Source organism: Lagopus leucura, unplaced genomic scaffold, assembly GCF_019238085.1.
Source record: "Lagopus leucura isolate 7727_CA_CO unplaced genomic scaffold, USGS_WTPT01 Super-Scaffold_100012, whole genome shotgun sequence".
In the NCBI taxonomy this organism is placed as follows: domain Eukaryota; kingdom Metazoa; phylum Chordata; class Aves; order Galliformes; family Phasianidae; genus Lagopus; species Lagopus leucura.
The window spans coordinates 2,418,353-2,439,745 of NW_024962267.1; the positions used below are offsets into that span (position 1 = coordinate 2,418,353).

A 21,393-nucleotide genomic window follows, 5' to 3' on the forward strand; every position below is an offset into this window, starting at 1 on the left:
TAGACAAAGTTCTGTTTCTTATACTTTGAAAAGTAAGATAACATAACTGATTTTAGACTTCTTGCATTACAGGTAAAAACATGTTTAGTCTATCACCCATAACAAAATTCTCACCAGCTGATAAAGATTCTCCCAGAAGTCTTGGGTCATCAAACGAAACAGTGACAAGAAAGCCCAGCTGAAAGTGTCAAAACTTGTGTAGCCATAATTGGGATTTCTACCAGCTTTCACACACGTGTAACCTTCTGGACACTGCCTGCAAAGACAAACTGGCTGTCATCTTATATAGTTATTTTAGTATTATCAATTGGAACATACAGAAGATTGTGATTAAAAGTGTATTTTTCTTTGGTTAATCAGACTACAAACACCAGAAATTGTGATTTATAATCGAGAATTTTTAAAGAACACTAAAAAATTATACAGGAAAGGCACAAATAAAAACCTACTATGAAAAGCTGAATCTAAACTTCTAAAATGTAATTCAAATAATTCCTTTAATTATTAACGCTGTAACTAATGTCACTGTGAAAACTACTGCCTGCTACTGAATGTGATAGTACTCCTGCATGCAGCAGGAACTGGAACATAGCTGGTGTTTTCTAGCTGTGCCATCTGTTGCTTCTCATGCCCAGCAGTAGCTACATTAATTGCAAATTACTGATTCAGCCATGCAAATACTAAGCTCATTAAGCAGTTCACTGAGCTCAATGGTCTACAACGTTGCCAATGGATCAGGAACTCTGATCCAAATCGTAATGCAAAATCCTAATATCACTTCTTATGTGAAAGAATATATTCACTCAAAATATACGATGTATACCTTAAGATGGATCTAATTTATACACTGTAAAAAAGATCTCTCAAAAATTTGTCTTACCCAGCATCAGAACTGTTTCCACAAAGGAGAGCATCATTTTGCCCTTCCAGAAAATAAAAATGACCTGTTTAGGAAAGAATTTCCAAAAAATTAATAAAATTCTGAATATTGATCTGTGGGTTTGTTCTTTTGTTTTTAACAACTGAAGCTCTCTGAAACAAATAGTCCAGATCTATAAATAATACGATTTCAGATACATCTTTAAATGAATATTAGCATTGTTTCAGCAGGAGTGTAACTTGGAGTAAATGCCACCACAAATTGCACTAAAAGTCATCTCTCAGCTTATTGTTAAAATACCAAAATGCACTAAAAATCCCAAAGAACGCTGCTGGATGTAAATGAATTCTACCATTCTCCTTTCAGACTGACCAATGAACTAACTTAAAACTTACGGCATTATACTGTACACTTACAATTAAATTGTAGCTGAAAAAAGAAAGGTACTGATAATTTGTTTTAAGGAGGGAAACTTTCTGATCAGCATTGACAAAAGTTCCAGTTGGCCACTTACCAACACATGTTGCAGTTATCTCGTATCTCCCTCACTACAAGGACAATATTGAGGCCCTGAAACGTGACCAGAGAAGGGCAATGAAGCTGTGAAGGATCTGGAGCACAAGTATTATGGGGAGTGTCTGAGGAAACTGGCATTGTTCAGTCTGGAGAAGAGAAGGCTCAGGGGAAATCTTGTCACTCTATACAACTAGCTGAGAGGAGGTTCTGATGAAGAAGATTCTTCTCCCAGGTGACAGCAATAGGATGAGAGGGAATGTCCTAAAGTAGAACCAGGGGAGGTTCATGTTGGATATTACAAAAAAATTATTTTCTGAAAGAACGGCGAGGTATTGGAACAGGCTGACCAGGGAGTTACCACCCCTGGAGATTTTCAAGAAAAGAGTAGATGTGGCACTGAGGGACAAGGTTTAGAACAGGAATGGGCTGATGGTTAGAACAGATGATCTTAAAGGCCTTTTGAGCCTTAATGATTCTATGATAAGTGAACTCTGCAAAAATCATCTGGCTCCCAAGGGCTCTTACTATTATGGGCACTCACAGTCTGCAATGTGACTTATGATTGGTATACAGTTCGGTATATATCTAAATCAAATAACTGCAATATTCATTTGTGTAGGTAGGTGATATGTATATATGATGAAATTATTTATAACCTTGGGAAAGAAATAATGGGAAGGTTCCACCAAATCACTCTGTAACTAAGCATCTCAAAAGTTGTTTAGTAATCCTGAACTTAAGGGGCTTTTTAGATGGTTTAGACAGCAACAACATTGACCTATCTGTCCTTAGAAGAATAAAGAGATGATGAGCAAAAAGTTGTGCCTATTAAGATGCACATTCACTATCTACTTGAATTTTCTCCTCAAAGCAGACTTTTACAATAGCACTTCTGCAGCTGCTGCACTTTTGAACTGTTCCTTTTTTGCTGCCTGAGGAGAATTAAAACTCCCACTGGTTTTCTGCTCCACAGAGCTGACCTGCTGGTCTCCTTAAAATGGCCTCAACTGAAGTACTACCAGCACAACTGAGCTCAAACTTGGCTGTAGCTGCATATACTGCGCTGGTGAAGTCAGGCTGCTACAGAAGCAAACTTGAAGAAGGTTACCACTGAGTACTGGGTTTGAGGAGATGCCACCAGTGATAGGCATAACATGTTGCTGGCCGCAGGAGGTAGGCCATAGATTAGCAGCTGTATGTAGATTGTGTTTGACACTGTGAAGGAGTCAGTTTCAGTATCTACTCGGCCATACAGGGTACAGTCTCCTGTGTGCTGCTGCTGTCGTGTTGGGTTGGCATGCATTGCAGAATTGCAATGTGTTGACCTGCAAGTAGGAAAGTTAGCTGGCTTGATGCTGACCACAGCTGACCCATTTGAAAGAAACCTTATTCTGCATGATGTCAGCTAATCGTGCTTAAAACATGTTGGAACTTAACAGCTGGTTAGGAAGAACACAAACCTGTCCTGATAAAGTATACATAGGGCAGTCATTCGTTAACAGCACTGCAGTAGTTGAACCAAACCACTAGAAGAAGGCTGGTGTGAAAACTTTAGACAAGATGTGCTGTGAAGCCTGCTGACCTGCCAGTTCCACAGGCAATAGCCAATAGGCTTTCTCTGCATACTCTGATACAACCACATTATGCAGGATGGCAGATACAAATGCTCAAAATATTGTCATGACAGGAAAATTGTTCTAACAACACGAGCTGAACAAAACTGTGTAAGTACATGCCCCTAACTAAACGCAAAATTCACAATGGTATTTTGCCAGTGTGACGTGAAAAGGCTCTCGCTACATTCAAGGCACATGGCTGGTTTCCCTTTATTTGGAGAGAAAATGTGGAAAAAATCCCTGGCAGGCAAGTACTTCAGTTCAAGGGAACTTACAGTTGTCTGGGTAAATTTAGGGTAATGACTGAGCATAATTGTTATTTCATGAAACAAATACTGAGATGTTTCACACAGATTGAAGAAAAGTCTGTGCTTCATAAGTAAATAGTCTGAGGAAAATCATCAGTTAATGAGGAGGAACACTCTCTCAGTGAGAGGACAAGGATGAAACCCCTGTGAAACCCAGCACAAAGGAAAGCAGGAAACTTGCAGCTCTTGCAAGATCATCTGGCATCAGATAAGCAGAAAGCGTACTTAAGAAGCATTTGCAACACTACTGAAGAGACAAACCCACATGTGGTGGGGTCAGCATTATCAAACTCGTCCAACAACGATTTTGTACTAGGACATCTAGAAAAGCATCTGGGCTGGCCCTGAGACTCCATTCCTCTGGATTTCAGGCAAATATCATGCATCTCTATGCACTGCTGACTGCAGCTTCTTAATCCTTTCAAGCGACTGAGGAGATGACTTGTCTTTTCTATCAGACTTGGTCTTCAAGAGTTCCGCACCTACCTGATCAGCCCATTTATTTCTTTTAGGCTGTTTCCATCTACTTCATAGAAGACTCACTGGCAATATGTTTAAGATGAAATAAACATCTTTATTTAAAAACTAAAAGTACGGACAGAGCACTAAAAGAAAGAGGCAAAGAGAGAATAGATATTTCAACTCAATTACAAGGAAAGAAAGAACAGAGCTGGCACAGAGACATCCCTTAAGACTTTGCTAAGCCAAGACAATTTGATCTCATGTTCTTGAGCTGAGCAGTTCAGCAGAAGAGTACATAATGTAAGCATCACATGAATAATTCTATAAGAAGCAGCGACAGATTTTAGAATTGCTCTATCAGTCTACCTAGTATGTACTACAACATGCCTTGAAACACATAATGCATATTAGGAAACAATAATTAATAACTAAAATGTGTCTTTGGTCAGTCAGTGCAATATTTATTTCCCAGAAAACTTTGTTTATGAAAGACTTAATGAGATAAATGGATCTACCATTAATTTTATCAGATTCCATATCTCTGAACATGGGAAAAGAGAGTGTTTGGCTCATTCATGACAGCAATGCCTACATTAAGTCTCTCTAACTGATATTCCCAAAATTGAGCTCAGAGGAAAACACGTGGCTTATATGCCTTTTTTTGTGCAATATACACAACTATTAGCCATTTAAAACAATTATAATTTCTACTAGACAGAGCCATTGTACTGCATTGAGTTCCAGTTAAGACCTTTCTTACTCTCCTGCAAAACAACTAGTTTAAGAACCACTTCCATATCCCAATAGCCAATGTGAAAAAAGAACAGGAAGATGCAAGATCATTTCTTTTCTGTGAAACTGTTTGTAAGAAAGGAAAAGCTTATTAGCTTCATAATAAGATTCATAATTTCATAACAAATATGAATTCCTATGTAAATAACACCACAGGTTGAAGGAGCCATTCATTAAAGTATTTTCTATAATTAATGCAGCAAGATTTTTCAAGGGACTTTGGGTCTCCTTGAAGCCAAATGAAATCAGAGCTTTAGTTTATAGATTCTTTGTTAAAAGAGACAGAAAATGAAGTCTGACCTTGAAACATGCAGTCTCCCTTGCTTAATCTTTGCACTTTTAATCACTACAGCATGGGACCTCTCTGAATTCACAAGTTTAAGTATTGTTTCACAAGAAGATTACATCCTAATTTAAGAAATTTAGATGGAAGTCAATCGAGGTAACTGATCAGTTGCATGATGATAGTTGGAATTACTTCTATTTGAAAACTGCCTTTGACATACAGCTATTGTACCTGTTATATCTTTGCCTGTGAGATCAAAGATATGTCTGTGATGAAATAACTGTTCCCCATGAGGTTTTTCTTAACTGTGATCAGATCACCCCTTAAACTTTCTCTTTGATATGCTAAGTAGGTTGAGCTTCTGGCCTATCTTGGTATAAAGCATGTTTTCTAGCCTGTTAATCACTGTACTCTTTTCTGCACATCCCCCATTTTTTTTCAACATTCCATCTAAATTGAACTTTTTATAGTATTCCAGTAGCAACTGCAGCAGTGCTAAATACAGGGGTAATACTGCCTTCCTAGTCAATAATTTATTTATGTGAACAGGATACCATTTAGCAGAGTTTCAGTCTCAATTTGTTAGAGTCCTGTCTGCTCCAAAGTGCCTTAGGTGCCTTGCTAAGGACCTTCTAATCACATTTCTGCATCTTGCCTCTCAGTTGCAGCTCTGCAACCTTTCACACAAGCTGCTGTGACAGTGCTTTGCAATGCCTCTGTGGCACTACTTTTCCTTTGTTCTCCTGTTTTTCATTTGCTTATTCTCATGGTGGTTTTTTGTTTTTGTTTTTGTTTTTAAATATGTTTGCAAATACAGCGTTGCTACAGCAGGTGTTCATGGAAAGCAATTGTCCCCAGTGTGAAAATCATCCCCTTCCCCCTCCAGCTTTTTCCTACTTATTTGCTGTAGCTTTTGGTTTGTATTAGGTGACCATATAACATGCATGTATGAGCTTAAAATTCAACTGGTCATTCAGAACCCACCCTGATCAAAGCATGTTCCAATTAGTGCTAATAGCTTTGTAAGTATGAAAAACCCACAGGGAGTATGAGCAGACTCTAATGGAAAATATATGGTTACTATGGGAAAAGTAGTATGGGGTAATCACCTGCTGCACTGGAAAGAACACTTAGGGGATGAAACTCACCTGGGGACCCCAGCACTTTCTCACAGCTAACTACTGTTATCAATTTTCCCTTTCCTCTCACTTTTCCTTCTTCATTTTTTCATTCTTAGAGATGATGTATGCTACCAAGTACACTCTTTATGCATGTGAACCTGTCTTGCTACAAATTGTCCAGTACTGATATTTAAAGCAAGGATCTTAGGTTTGCAATCTCACATTTAACTGTATTGAAATACATTTGTTTGTTTACTTTCAGTCTGCCAAACTATCCGTATTAGCTTGGAAAATCATATGATGGGAAATGATCAAAATGGAAAGATGCATCAAAACGAGTTCTGAGGAGACTTGTCTGAGATCAGTGCTACTCAAGATTTTAACTAATATGATCTTGTCAAATTTGTGAATGAATGTGATCTCATAAGGGTGACAGGTAGGTCTCAGGAAATCATTACAATTTAAAAGATCCAGGAGAGTCACAAAGACGGTCAGAGAAAATGGCGCTTTTCAGGCTGGAACAGTGAACTGAGCAAATATAAAGTGAAAACCTAATGCGTTTAATGTCTGTAAAAGATTTAGGAGGCAGGAAGATCACAAGCTGAACTTGATTTAATGATGCTAGAGTTGTAAACAAAGGCAAGCACTAGCGGAAGATATATAAAGCACAAGTTACTATGCTGCAGCACAGTCCTTCTAGACTGCCTCTTGCCAGCTTAACCCAACCAGCAGGCGACACAGGGAGGTGAAATGCTTGGATGTGGCTTCTGTGCCATAAGAAGGATGTTTATGAGCAAGAAAGAATACTGAAGAGAGATTTAGATCTAAAAAATAAATCTTCAGAGAAAAAACATGATGGAAAAAAGAATGAAAGTGAAGAGAACAGAGCATGGTAACTTGAGTGCAGTCTCTAAATATCTCGGAGACACCGATTAAAGTTGGGGAATAATTTATTTTTCAGGCCTGTGGTGAAGCTGATAAGAACAATAAACTTAAATTTCAACATAAAGTTATGTCAGACCATAAATAAACTTTTCTAAGTATGGGAGTGGTGAAGTACAAGAATGGATGTGTGGTGATAATTCTAAGCACTTCACTGGATTCTCTCACTGGAAGTCAAAAGTCTCTGATATCTGTCAGAAATGACACAATAGTCTTTGATAAACTTGCTTTGAAATATATCTTATTCTTAAGAACTGAGCCATTTATAGAACATTTTAATAACAATTATGCTGACAATACTTACTTTCATCCTCAATGTACCCCTTCCAGTCAAATGGAGTCACTGTTGAATTAACCAGTGTACCATTTTCACCAATGGTGCTGTTGAGCTGGGAAGTTATATTTGTTTCCAGAGTGAAATTTTCTGGAGGCCACTGCAGACATTTATTCCTCAAGTTGCCCATGAACAGCTGCAGCCCTATTAGTGCAAATACACTCAGACAAAACACAGTCAGGATCATAACATCCGAGAGCTTCTTCACAGACTGAATTAGGGCTCCCACAATAGTCTTCAAGCCTGAAAATGTAAAGGAATTTTTATTCTGGTGTTCAAAAGATTTTTAAAGCATAAAAAATGACAGTATCTCCCAGTAAAGTTATAGATTTCATGCAGAAGCCCAAATAAATGATCATAATGTCTGTGAAATAACACTTTTGTGAAGAGCTTTTTCACTTGTGAAAATGAATAAAAAGCCAAAGTGTATGTTCATTTGAAACAGTAAATGGAATGAGTTGCATATATTTCAAAATACTTGTTTTAATACTAAAACAAGTGACTTTGTTATTCATGCTATACATGAATCTTGCAGAAAAGTCTTCTTTCTTTTTGTTTGTCAATACCTCTTGCCCCAAACCTTTGCTATTAACAGTTTTATAACATACTAGAATTAGAAGACAGTAGTAAAGAGCCTGTTTATAAAAAAATTCAGTTAAATTTAATGCTATAAAACTGGAGATGGTTTGGAAAATCATAGAAGTTTAAGATAATAAATCCCCCATGCAATGCCCATGCTATTCTTTATTATCTTATTCCATTAACTTTGTTAATTAATCAACATTTAAAACAGTTCTATTTTTAAGACACAAAATCCACAACAAATACCACACAACATCATGTAGGTAAAATACATATGGGTAAGAAAACTTCAGGGTAACTGATATTCATTGAATGTGGAGAAGAAAGCTTGACATCAGAAGGTGAAAACCACACACGCTTTGTATTGCAATGTCTCATGCAAGAATCTGTTAAACTCAAAGGCTGATTTCAAAAGGAAAGAGCTCATGTTAAAAAGCAATGAATCAGAGATTTCAGTAAATTCTGATATCTTCCAATTCCTGCTTTTTTTTTTTTTTTTTTTTCTTTTTTGTGTGGAAAGAAATAAGGCTTATGCTTCAAAAACATGAGTATAGCCTTTGTGGAACAACAGTCAGCCTCAGTGTTTAACCTAGCTCTCACCTGGAATGACTGATATTGTTTTCAAAGCTCGGAGAACTCTGAATGTTCTCAGCGCTGAGACATTGCCCAGGTCCACAAACTCTGTCACATATCTGTAATAGGGGAGTTCACACACAAACACAATGACAGGATAAAAAGGAACAGTTGGGAGGTACAAGGGGCCTAACACCTTACACCAGTTACTTCTTACCTGGGATTACAGAAATAGTTTTCAAAGCTCTCAATACTCTGAAAGTTCGAAGAGCTGAAACATTGCCTAGGTTTACAAATTCTGTTACATACCTGTAGGATTAAATCACAGTTATTCAGAATTTAGGCAAAGTTTATGCTACTTACTTGGGTCTTTCATCAAGACCACTTTGGCGTTTTTAGCAAAAAATTAAATATCAACAGTCAGAGGTTTACCTTTCATTGCAGTTTGCCTTGCATTAATATGCTTTCAGGGCCTTCAGTTAATTTTAACTTCTCTGAAGTGAATCACAGTGATTTAACTTTGAAAGCCTAAAATTTATCTAGACTAGATTGGTAAGTTTGTGGAATGAAGTCAAAGGGATGCTCCTTTTCTGCTCAGAGAAAAAAACGCAGGACATGAAATTAGCCTAATACTAACTGAACTAATGGCTTCCGCAGTATTTGTTTTACATCAATATATTCACATTAGAATGTGAAAATTGTTTTAGACAAAGTAAATTCATAGAAGTATTTCTATTTGATGAAATTGATACGTATTGATACTAATTTCATGCCCTTTTTGCCCTTCACTTTCGAAGAAAAAGAAAAAAACAAAAACTTACGCAAAGGTAATGACAGTGAAATCGAGCCAGTTCCATGGATCTCGAAGAAAAGTAAAATCTTCTAAGCAAAAGCCTCTTGCAATAATTTTTATAAGCGACTCAAACGTATATATTCCAGTGAAGGTGTACCTGGAAAATATCAGAAAAATTAATTGAAATAAGTAATAATATTCTACACTTGCACTGAAAAGAAATGTGGTAAAAAGCAGTGTCTTCTGACATGCTTTATACTTACTGTATATATTTCTGAATTCATGCACATTAAATACAGAATTACTGATCTTATGCATAAATCAAAGAAATAAAACCATAAAATATATAACATTTTTTTTTAAATTATCAGTGACACTCAGTTTAAAATTATACTACATCCATTCTGTGATCCAAGAACATTGTGAGCATAAGATACTGGATACTGTCAGAACCACTAAAATCAAATCCAACTAGTATTAACTTTAGAAAAGGGAGAATACAAGCATGCACATAAAGTTTCACTTTAAGAATACATTTCACTTTAAGAATACATGTGGATATATGCTGTCTTTACCTGGCATCTACAAATAGCCACAGTTCTACTCTTAATGTAGTGGCATTAACACATGGTGTAGATGCTAAACCATGAAGATAATAAAGAACTAGTGGAATCCAAGTACAACAATATCCATAAATAACTTCTATTTTTGTCAACCCAAATATTCTCCCAGAAATAGATTTGAATTATTATCCAACATTTCTACATAGTATAGAGAGGAAATACTATCTCATGATAGTTCCAGCCAGCACACAACTGCAGTTGCAAGCATATTGACTTACTGAGAAACTGTCAGAGGCATGGATATCTTTAAGTAAAATGTGCAACTTACTCTACATTCTTGGTCCAGTCCGGAGGGTTACTCATGGTCATAAACACACAGTTGGTCAAAATAGTGCACATAATAAGCATGCTGAATAATGTAAATCATAGTTAAGGGAATTACAATAGCAATTCAAGCAATGTCACATCAACCAGAGATTTTAAGTGCAGTAAAATATTACCATTTGTAATTGTGTAGACTAAAACCTGATCCAAAGTAGCCACACGATGGCAGCAGAAAATAGGCAATACTACATACACCTTTATGCCAAACCTTTGACTTCAATTTTTCCTCTAGTCATCTTTTTATATGTTATATTCCTTAAAAATACTTGCATGAAAAGTATTTACAAATGAAGTTGCATGTAAGAGCCCAAGAATTTTAATTTCATTAAAAAAAAAATAATAGGTACATAGCATTTTTTAGTTTGAGGGTTTTTTGTTTTGTTTTGTATTGTTTTTTTTAGCATAAAAATATAACTAAGCAAAAAAAAGAGCAACCTTCACTGTAAATGAAAAAGGAGGAGGAAAAGTTACATTTCAACCTAAATTTTGCAGAAAATTTGTGCTAGCATTCAGATAATTACTTAACGCATTCAGACTCAAGCATATACTTTCAAGTTAACATTCAAATCACAGGGAAGGATTTACCTGCCCAATTTCTATAGGTGTCATTTATCTAAGTTGTTGAATAAGCAGTAAATATAGTGATACCTTTCATTAAAGTGACAACTCATTTGGGGGATTACATTGTCATACAAGCTTTGAATAGCAAAAATCATTGTTATTTGCGTAGAATAATTAATTATTATCCTATATGGTGCTTGTGCGCACAGTCCACAGGCAGGATTCAAGATTCTGAATTTATTTAATTGAGAAATTTCCTTGTCCAAAGAGAATTAATTTTGGTAGTTGAAAAACATGGAGATATCTCCTGGAAGTTTCATTTATCTCATAAAACAAAGTACATAAAATGTAATTAGAAATACAGCACTCTGGAAAACAAACAAGATTCTTATTTTAGGAATATTCTTAAAAATGGCAGAAATGTGATCTATGCCAGTAGGATAAACACTATCCATTCAGATAATATTCTTGGTGCTAAATACATATGTTTGATGCTGAAGCATAAAGAAGGCTGTCATGACTTTTATAGGGCTAAGCAAAGAGCTCTATCACCATGTATATCACATACAAAACTACTTTGAAAGAATGTTAAATCAAAATGGCCTTTTTGGGAGAGTTGAGTTTTTAATTCTGTGTGGTACATTGTGGGTTTACAGCTCTGTATCATTAATAACAAAGGCCACAGGTAGGTTCTTGCACACTGCTCAGTCTGTACGCAACTCACCATGGGTTTGATTTGCATGGCCAAAGTGCTGTTCACTCTTAAAGGGAGCAGATGAACAGATGCTCAGCTGGGATAATGTACTTTGAAGTCTTAAACCTGGCCATGCTTTCCCATATGAGAACCTCAAACATAATTGGTACATTCAGTGCCTGTGCCTCTTTTTCCACTTCTCTCACATTTTGAGCGTATTACAATCTCAAACTTCCCTTAATTTAGTATTTTATATTATGTAAGAATACAACTATACACATATGTGAACAATTCTGATATATAGTGATTTCTTTTTCACACTCTTCCTGCACAGGAACGGTTTTCATTTAGAGCTACTGCTCAACCTCAAGCCAGCCACTTCCTGGAACAGATGAAGTGGCCTACTGCCTGATACACTTTGTGGAAGATGGAAATCTGGAAAAAAAAAAAAAAAAAAAAAACACTGCTAGTTGGTTTTCCAGATAGCTCCTGGTAGTGAGAAAATACTGAATATCACTAATTTCAGTTTCCAAAGGCTAGCTAGCACAGAGATACTTTCCAAGGTACCACTTTTTTTCTTATGCTTCTCCTTGATCCTTTCTAATACTCCTTGCACCCTGCAACTCCAGCCACTGTTGCCTGCATTTTTTTGTCTTCTCACCCCCCATCTCTTCTAACTTTTCCATTTGTTCCCATTCATTGCATAAGTCTGGCCATCCTCCATCACTCTTGTGTTGCCTTCAAAACTGAATAATTTACCTTGAGTCAAACAGGCAGAATACCAGGGGGTGAGTCAGCAGAGAAATTCATGCTGTTACCAATTCTTGGGGACTGCTATTACAATAGGTACCAACAGTGAAGTAAGAACAATATCAGAAGTCTCAGAGCTCTAGAAGAGACACACACTGACTCCTTGCTGAGTGAACAACATCTGATTGTGTGTCTGGGCACATGTGGTTGGAGCCCCATATACAGAGGTTCAAGGAATTCAGAGGACATTATGTGGAGATTCTCCAAGATGCACCAGTTCCACTGTGCTCAAAATACATCTTTTGCACTGAAAGCAAAAGGCACTGTTCTTTTACAGAGACTACAATGCCAAACTCCTGCCTCAAAGCAGGGCAGTAGAGTTTACTGATAAAAGTCATAGGATTAGTAAAAATAGTAAACAACATTACTGCCTTTTTTTTTTTTTATCTTATAAGCTAACCTTGACAAAATATAAGTATCCAAAACCTAAAATGCATTATGGAACATTGTAGGTGACCAAACACATTAATACTTGCAGTGTTTGCTTTGTATTAAATTAAAAACAAATAAACAAACAAAAAACCCCACAAACCTGTCCTTCCATTTAAGATAAAACAAACAAACAAAAATAAACAAAACAAAACAAACAAAAAAAACACTTCTGTATTTAAGATAAAAATAACTTCAATCTGACAGTACTGGCTCCTTTTTCTCACCATCATCACCATGATGCCTGCAGGTCTGTCAGGTCCCTTACTGTCCCCAGCTGCTCCCTTCTTTCCAGACACTTTCCATCCCTCTTATTGCTTTAACTTCGAGAGAGCTTAGAGGAAAAGGGCTACTGAATCAGCAGCAGCCCTCCATTTTATTCTTCTTAGCCAAATACTTAGAAAATATTTAGAAAATTGCCCCAGCAATCTCTAGTAAGTCTTAGACTTCTGCCTTTGAGTAACTGCTCTACTTTTACTGTTATGCTAACGTTTCCATGTGGTGATTGCTTTCCCACTCCTGGCGTTGTACAAGAAGTTGCACAAAAACCTCATTCTCTAGAAATGTCCATCAGCTGTTATGAACATCAGGCACCAATCTAGATACCAGACTAAAACCTTGTATCATGCACAGTCCCATCAGTTATGATCCCCCAATCATTAATCATTTGCACATACAAAGACATTGCAAACTGCCTGCAATGCTGCTGCTGCTGCTTTCTGGCAGTGGCTTATGATATTTCCAATTAACTAGATTGCAAAATTTTAAAATAGAGAGCTTTTCTGGAATTTGTGAGTACAAAATGCTTTCATTACTAAATATAATTTCTACTATTGATAGGCTTCATAGCAAAAAAAAAAAAGAATCAGAAGCATGTAACAATTTAATATTAACATAAATCTGGAGAAATTTTTCTGAAATATTCCTGCATATTTCAATTGTCTTTAAATTAACAAGACTTTTAAAAAATGAAAAAGATTTACAAATCCAGAGATTAGTGATTTTTCTAATCCATCTGTAAATTTCCATAATTAAAGTACCAAAATTTGACAGGATAGCTATGATGTATTTGAATAATATAATCAAATGTATTTAAATAATATATTCAAATTGCCTTGTATTGATAGAAACTTACCATAATTCTAATGCTGAAAAAAAATAATAACATACGAAAAACTTCTATTTGCAATGAAATAGAAATATGAGTTTTTTTTCATGAACCAAAATTGCAAAAGGATATGAATGTACCAAAATTTTAATAGCTATTTTTCTAAGAGGATTGAACGGAGTTAAAATGTACAGGGCAGAGGTGGCACTGAATCGGAATATTGCCTTCCCTTTATTCAATACTATAAAAGTCTGAAAAAGAAAAACAAAAATTTTTGTAAGTGTGTATTCACTGTAGATGCTTATTTTAAACCTTTTTAAATGACAGTCAGCAAATTCATGAATTTTTGAATAGTTAATATACAAAACGCATGACACACTTTTGAAATAAAACTTACTGCCAGTACTTACCTGATGTCCAAAATTATAATTTTAAATATAGAACATTCATTTCATTAATGCTTTTGTAATACTGCTTTGTTAAGCAATATCAGTTATATTATTCACTTCTTGTAGCAAAAGATGCAGAAATGATTAACAAAAATTTTAATTGTGTTTATAGTTTCCAAAGCTTGTGCTAAGGATAAAGATAAATAGGAATAACACATGTAGTCATGAATCTCTGAGGACTGTGGGCATCCAAGTATACCTTACCTGAGGAGAATAAGAAACACATCCCAGATGAGCACCCTGCAAAACTGTATTTTAAAGGTGTAAATCCTTCCCAGAACACATACATCGTGTTAGATTTTATTTTAACCACTAACAAGTGCATAAAATTCAGGGAAACTTTGAAAAAAATTGCTTACAGTGCAGCCCATTGTGGCTGCAAGAACTGACAATACAACGTTGGAAATGCAGACTGCCAAGTTGCTTTGTGGCAATGAGGTGATCTTCAAATGTAGAAACAAACAAAAAGAGAACAAAAAGCACTGCAGAAGGAAGAATTGGTAATTTGGAAGAGATCTGCATGCACAAGGATTACTGCCTAAATTCAAGCAGAATTGAAGGTATTGAAGAAACCAGCAATGAGAAATCTCTTAAATTGCTTTTTCTGTTTTGTTAGGGTTGTTTATTCTTGGACAAACTATGATAAAGCTTCCTTGCTTATCATTATATTGCTGAAGAAGTGAGCCGTAAGCTAGGATGCCACTGGAAATGTGAGAAAGGAGATACTGATCTCTTCTGGTTATCTGTGAAGGTGGAGCAAGACATGAAGTTTACTGACTGATGGCAAGCAGTGTACAGAACTATTTCTGGGAAGGCTATAAGTCTGAGAAAAACACATCAAGAATTTTCAAGGAAGACAGCTCTTCAGTCTGCTTATATTCACGATGCTTAGTGTGTGCAGACCAGGAAGTAATGATACCAATTGCTAGCAGCATCCAGGAGGCAGAGGGAGTTGCAGAAATAATGGTTTCCACAAGCCTGTGGTGGATACCAAGAACAGACGGCAGAGTAGAAGGGAATGAGTACTGAGTAAAAGCTCTCCCAGCCCTAAATCACTTTCTGTCTTCTTCCCTGAGCTGCCTCTGTTCTGGCTCTATGCAGCACGCCTGGTAACACAGATCAAAGCCCTTAATACTTGAACACCAACTCAATATATGTAGTAAAGCTATGAGAGATGTATTTGTTTTTCCTGCTTCTGCACAGAGATGGAGAATCTGCACGATGAAACCAAACAACAGGATAAGAACTGAGCTAATGCTCCTAAATTATATTTGCAGTTAGATTACAGATAACAAATGACCTTTCAAGGCTAACTGCAGTTCACTTGCCCTTGAATTAAGGTTTCATTTTAAATATGTGAGTAGCCAAACAGATGAATTATGGGTTTTGGTACCATTTATCAAGGGCCATGGTGAATTTTCCCTCTCATATCTGGCCCCAGCCCCCAGACCTCACAGCTCACAATAACAGCTTCTGCAGCTATGAGGTAGTTGAGAAAATATAATAAAAATCACACTTCCTACCAGCTTTGCATCTAAAACTACACCACCTACATTTAGCCAACCTACATCTTTTTAAAAATCTTTGAACACAAGCATATTAAACATACATTTCTTTTCTAACGTGCCTTATGGAAAATAACAGCATGCTGGCACCACTCCAGTTTCAGTTGAAAGCTGCTGCTATTTTAGTTGTTCCACTTTCTGCTGCCCTGCATAAGCAGAACCAGCAAAACTTACAATTTCTATTTCAGTTTTAATTTTTCATCCAAAACATTTCTGTGATGGGAACCTTGAAAATGACTGCATTGGTCCACTGACTTCTAGCCTTTAAAATGAATTAAAATTGTATCTTGTCAAGAATTTTCCTAAAAATGCAGAAACAGGGATTACAGCTAATGTCCAACTCCTGCGTAAGCTTCCTGCATTTGCACCTAGTCTCATTCCAGATGCAAGGCAGTGTGCAGGGAGTGTGGATGAATATGAAACATTCTACCCAAATCTGACAGAACAAAGTAGATATACTCTGAGAAATAAATTCTAAATAAATTATAAGATTAATATTCATATGTGGAAGATTATGTATACTTTCCAGGGTTTTTGTTTCAGAAAGGGCTTTATCATTTTATAAAGGCTCAGACTCAAAGTATTCCAGTGTAAATTTAAATTCAATGAAATATCTAAAGAGAAGGGTCTAATTTGCAGCTTTGTGCCTGTAAACTGGCTTCCAGCTCTATAATTTTTGCCATATTTGACCCAAACTGAGAAAATGCAGTCTTACCAGGGCTACCAGGAGGAAGAAACTGCTTCAAAGCCAAAACTCTCATTTGGCTTTGAAACAGCTTCTTGAAGGCTGAGCACTACTGCATTGCATTACCACTTCCCATGGTTAGATAAACACTATCTCAAAACCCACAGCACCTTCTGTAGTGCCAGCTTCTTAGTCTTAGCACCCAAATAGTTTCTCAGGGAAAGCCCTAGAGAGGGCCAGCACAAGAGACTTGTGGCATTTCTGAAATTGGCATTTTCTTGTTTTGTGGTTGTCTGTTGAAAGTATTTTTTTTTTTCTAGCTAGATCTTAGTTTTTCTGTGTTACTGGAACTTTTATCTTCAAAATTCTTTCATTTGAAACTATAAAAGATATTTAAGATCACCAGTGCATTCACTTTTTCTTATGTTAAGTAAAATGATTTTACAGGTTTTTTTGTTTCCTTCTGCAAGACAAATCAAGTCTGGGAATCCAGGAAGTATGGTTTGATAGGATTAGGCAACTGGTGTAACCAAGGACAAAAGGACAGAGCTCTTCTGACAGGCATCAATCAGCAAGAGGCAGGGTGGGCAGAGGCAATCAGCAGCAATGCTAAATCTACACTACAGCAGGAGAAAAATGAAGTAGGGCCCATTTAATTCCAGCTATTCTTTCGCTCCTTTTAAATGAAGCAGCCTAGCTTCAAGATAAAATAGCCAGACTTTAAGGTAAGAAACCAAGTGGATGAGATTTTGAAGCATGCCTGCACATGAGGATCTGAAAGGGTTCCAGCTGATCCTTTCTCAATAGATAGTGATATGAACCTCCCTGATCCTTTGTGATGGCAGCTTCACCATGAACAGGCAGTCGCCATTGTATTTGGAACACACAGATTTGCACTTAAACAGGAGTAGAAGACAAAAAGTGAACAAAGTTTTAGAATGCTAAACTTGACAGTTCCAAAGACCAGCATTACTGAACACCATGTACAATGGCACTTCATTATAATAAAACCATAAGAATTTAAGGAGGGGTATTAAATTGTAATAGATGAATTTTGTTCCCATGGTCCAGTTGCTGGCATTAAGGCTATCTGAAGTACAGTGGAAATCTATACTGCTATTAGGTGCTATTTTTGCCTATTCCGTTCATCTTTAAGTTAATATTTATTTAATGTATTTATTGATACATCCTCTTTGGTGATAAGTTTTGCATAGAAACAAAGATACCAAAACATAATTTCAATTTGATCTCATATGCAGTACAGTGAAAAGTATCATTCTGAAAATAAAACTGCCTGAGTATGGCAAAATAGGTGGCAGATTTCTGTTAATTACTTAGTAGTTAGACCTTTAGGGAAGAGCTCAGCCCTGCTGATTCATATTACCCAGCAAAGAAGACTCCCTGTTCCCCTTCCAAAGAAAGAAAAAAACAACAAACAAAAAAACCCACCACCAGACCAATTAGTGTGATGCAATACACAGATATCAAGTAACTGATGCATGATTTTCCTTATGACTCAAATTTGGAATAAAGAGGGTATTTCTACAGCCTATTAGATTTTCTGAAGAAATACAGTGAATACGATTATTAGAATCATTTGACAAACACTGTAGATAACCATTGTTGTAGCCTATTTGAATGTTTGGAAGTCAAACTTTTAGATGTTCTATGGCTGAATCAGATATCGTTTATGCACATCTTAACAGAGATGATCCACAATAGCGGCATTTACTAATCCATATACTTGTCCTAACTCTTTCTAACAAATAGTAATTTTCCTTCATTCTGTATCGCTTCTTTAGACCCATGTAATTTCAGATAAATGCTTCCCCAGGCAGCAATATATAGTCACTAACTATCATGCAGCAATTGTCAGGTTGTTACTTTGGGACAGTGTATGCTGCTTGACTCCTTGACTTTATAGGACAGAATTCAGAGAGGAGTAAAGAAAAATCTGCAACATGAAATGGTACAGAGGTGAACATACTAAGCATTAAGAGTGCTTTGGCTCTTCCTGGAGTTGTTCTCTTCTGCTTCAGGCTTTTCTCTTTCAAGATTTATCTAGCAAGATAAAAATGTTTTCAGAATTCACATAAAAGTAGATAAGAAAATCTAGGATTTAGATATTTTAATGCTGGAATTTATGTCAGGAAAACCTATTTTCCTCCCACTGAAGGAAGGAAGAATGGAGAGAATTGTAATGGGTGAGAAAACTTTGTCTTGTATTTGAAAAAGCTGTTTCTATTGCTATTTCGCAGAAGATTGAATCACTTGCATAGAGCAGATCCGTGGACTTGAGCACAGAGAAGAAAATGCCAGCAGGCAGTACTGCAAATGTGACTTGCCTGTAGAAGTTATTTAGCGTGCAAATAAAAAGATTCTTCCTTTCACATAGGCCAGATCTAGAAACTTGATTTAATACCTTCAGCTAGCAGACTTGCCTGATGCAGTAGGTTTTCAGCTCCACCAATGAATGGGCTAAATGGCTTGTCAATTTCTAAGGGCTCAAGAAAAGTACCTGTAGGTCATTCCTAGCACATCTTCACAGTTCTCACTGTTCAGACACAGAAGACTGATTGATTTGTCTATAAACATCCAGGATGAGTTCTGGGCAGGTAGAGATACAATTTTGTATGATTTTGTATCATAATCAGTCAGATGCAATCAGTATGGAACTCCACAAAACCTGATTTTGTAGAAACAGATCTTTCATCTTTGTAAAAGTAGAACTGAGATTTAAAGAGTTTTTATATACTATGAATGGCAGATAAAGGCTCTTTCAGAGTCATCAAATAATAAAGATAAAAATATTGTGCTCTCACATAGTATTTTCTCTCTTGTCAAAATCAGACTGATAAATCACATAAAATTTAGCAAGCTAAAAGACACTCAGAGCACAGCATATTGTGCAAATCAAAATAATTCCTGTCTTGATATTTATAGAGTTTCATAATCCCAGTATCTAATAATTAAAGCATCACCCAAGCTAGCCATCTTGCTGGACTGTAAGCCTTTTCTGCTGCATATAGACAGTGCAACAGAATTAGCTTGGAAGGATTCCAGAGCCTTTGAAGGCCACTTCCACCAGAAACCTTAATATCACTTTTAGATTCTTCTTGTGATACTTCCTGCTTATCCTTATGTTTCTCTGATTCCAAAATTTCCCTAGAATTTGAAATCACCTGATTCCTGGGACCAAAATGTTGGTTCATGCTGTTAATTTTAAATGTAAAGAACCTTAGACACAGAATGACACATGGGCGTATTCAGTTTCAGTAAATCTGACATGGTTCTATGTTTTTTTCTTTGGTGAAATTAGCCATTTTTGAAGGGATACTTTTCCTTCACGGCTATTAACACTCGTTCCCAGAGGGAGGCAGCCTCATCCGAACATCGACTAATTCCTCTATCAATGACAAAACCTTCACTCTTTCAAGTTTGCAAAGTATTCAATCTATAAAATATATATGTTTGTGTAGGTTCTTTATCACTACATCTAGAATCCTTACATTTGTTTACAATCAAAGATTATGTACTGTGTTTCAGCTTTGATATAATTTTGATATAATTGTTCATTTGATACATGTTCAATTATATCAGAAGATACAAATATGTGTAAATGTCGATGCATATTAAAAGAAAATGATGAAAAGTTAATATCCACTAAGGATGATGGCTTCTATTCTGTACCACTGGAGACGATGAGCACTTCGCTACTGTTTAAGAGAGCTGTGTATAGGAGTCTAGATTTTCACTCTATTTATTTATACCCTGCTACGTCCACTACATAACCAAATTATACAGTCAGTCATCATGTCACATTTGCTGCCAATTTGATTGATTTAATATTAAAAATTATACAGTTGTAAAATTTCTCATTACAGAAAGCAGGAAGACTGATCTGCCAACAGCACATGAGGGTGAATGTGTTTTGAAAACATAGAATCATAGAATATCCCAAGTTGGAGGGGACCCACAAGGATGAATGAGCCCAACTCCTGGCTCCACAGAAAACCACCTATTCAAACCATATTTCTGAGAGCACTGACCTAATACTTCTTCAGCTTCAGCAAGCTTGGTGCTATGACCACTTATTATGCATTAGCTAAATTTAATTTTTATAACTAGATGTCAAATATGTATTTACTTTCTGGGAGGTAGAATGAATATCTATCAATGGCATCAAACATTTTCTGTTCTTGTGTGCTAAATATTTTAACAATGATTAGCTGTTTCCACATTATTAGAATGGTGTTTTCCCACACTGGTGTCAGTTAACAGATGAAGAAACTATTTTACTCACAGTAAGAGAATGAAACAAGTATGACAAAGCTCTCCAAACATTTTGATATGAACAGGACTGATATTAGACTCACTTTTTTGTTGATATAATATGGGTCCATATCTTCCAAGGGCTCAGACACCATTCCTGGAGGAATGTCACCATATATGAATGGAAGTGTTTTTCCTGCCTCCAAATCACTGTTTGGCTTTGGCCCATTTTCATCATCGTCTTTACGATCTTGTTTAGAATTCTTAGCTTTTTCTGCAGCAATACGTTGTTCAATAGCTGCAAGAGACTCTCTAGTGAAGTATTGGAAGCTGTCTGGTCCTGGTGGTACAAGCACTGGCTGCTCCATCTTTTCATCCTGCACATTTTAATTACCATTTATTCTTCTGCATAGGAAAATACTAAAGGGAAGCAGAAAAAAAATAAACAAACATGTTACAATCATTGAATAAGAAAGTTACAACATTTATTTTGAAATGCTTTTGTTTATTTTATGTTGGAATGTTAAAATATTACTTTTGGAGCAACCTACGAATACCTTCTACTTATTTCCATGGAAACTGCAACAGATACAAAGAGCACAATAACACTATTGATAGAGCAAATTCTCAGCTACAAAACATTATTTTTAAACACAGTCACCACCATT

At 36.2% G+C, this 21,393-nt stretch overlaps 1 protein-coding gene across 1 annotated transcript in view; it reads right to left on the bottom strand.

The window, feature by feature from the left end:
• LOC122181710 (sodium channel protein type 1 subunit alpha) overlaps positions 1-21,093 on the bottom strand; it is a 58,549-nt gene extending 37,456 nt beyond the window's left edge. The window contains exons 1-8 of the mRNA XM_042874372.1: positions 20,830-21,093; positions 13,887-14,005; positions 10,097-10,186; positions 9,234-9,362; positions 8,440-8,531; positions 7,228-7,500; positions 881-944; positions 115-256 (exon numbers count right to left, since the gene is read on the bottom strand). Coding sequence (XP_042730306.1) covers positions 115-256; positions 881-944; positions 7,228-7,500; positions 8,440-8,531; positions 9,234-9,362; positions 10,097-10,186; positions 13,887-14,005; positions 20,830-21,093 — 1,173 coding nt within the window. The remainder of the gene's footprint in view (positions 1-114; positions 257-880; positions 945-7,227; positions 7,501-8,439; positions 8,532-9,233; positions 9,363-10,096; positions 10,187-13,886; positions 14,006-20,829) is intronic.
• Positions 21,094-21,393: the final 300 nt, after the last annotated feature.